At 41.8% G+C, this 895-nt stretch overlaps 1 protein-coding gene across 1 annotated transcript in view; it reads right to left on the bottom strand.

Annotated features, from left to right (window-relative positions):
* The window catches only part of LOC112088070, a 5575-nt gene that overhangs the window by 239 nt on the left and 4441 nt on the right, over positions 1 to 895 (bottom strand). The window contains exon 5 of the mRNA XM_024158223.1: positions 315 to 713. Within this exon, the coding sequence (XP_024013991.1) occupies positions 315 to 713 (399 nt within the window). The remainder of the gene's footprint in view (positions 1 to 314; positions 714 to 895) is intronic.

Raw genomic sequence — 895 nt, 5'->3', positions numbered from 1 at the left:
TCTTTCTCCTCATGTTTATCCTCGATAACGGCAATCCTCTTATCCAGGTGGTCTATACGAATTACAGCACTGCTGACATTGTTGTTAAGCAATGCTACCGTCGTTGATAAACCATTGATTGCCATGAGGATCTCATTCGTCCTATCCTCCTTCTCCACAGCGGGCTCTTTCTTCTTGCTCTCGTTCTCTCTTTGCTTCTCTCTCTCCTGCTCCTCTCTTTCCTTCTCTCTTTCCTTCTCCTTTCTTTCTTTTCTTTCCTTTCTTTCCCTTTTCTCCTTTCTCTTTTCTTCAATTGCATCCTTTAGTAGCTTCACCGGCGAGTTAAAATCATCATCTTCTTCCTCATCCTCCTTCTTACGTTTCTTTTTCTCCTTCTCTTCTTTCCTTGCCTCTCTTTCCCTTCTCCTTTTGCTTCTCGGAGTTGAATCCGTTGCTTCAGCCTCTTTCACCTTCTCTTTCTTTTTCTTCTCCACGCGTGGAGTTTCCAACTTCGTCTTCGACTGTTTCGGCGTCTGAACTGTTGAAGCGCCACCTGTTGCATCGCCACCTACGTTTTTGGGAGATTCCCAGAACCCCTCATCCAAGCTTCCATCCAGAATATCGCATATCATGTTATGCACCTTTATATCGACGTCTACACGTCGGGGTTCACCTTCCCAGACAGGATATATTTCCTCCAAGGGCTTCACCACCAGTAGATGTCTAACCCGAACCTGCCATGCCATAGAAAATGATATTAATAAATCTACCATGATATTAATAAATCTATCAAACTGAATCAAAAACTCTACCAAAATGTAAAAACTCTACGAAACTATACAAACTCTACAAAATGTAAAACTCTACCAAAATGTAAACTCTACCAAATGTAAAACTCTACAATCGTAAAACTCTA

Source organism: Eutrema salsugineum, unplaced genomic scaffold, assembly GCF_000478725.1.
Source record: "Eutrema salsugineum unplaced genomic scaffold, Eutsalg1_0 scaffold_15, whole genome shotgun sequence".
NCBI lineage: Eukaryota > Viridiplantae > Streptophyta > Magnoliopsida > Brassicales > Brassicaceae > Eutrema > Eutrema salsugineum.
This window is presented reverse-complemented; position numbering and strand designations above follow the sequence as displayed.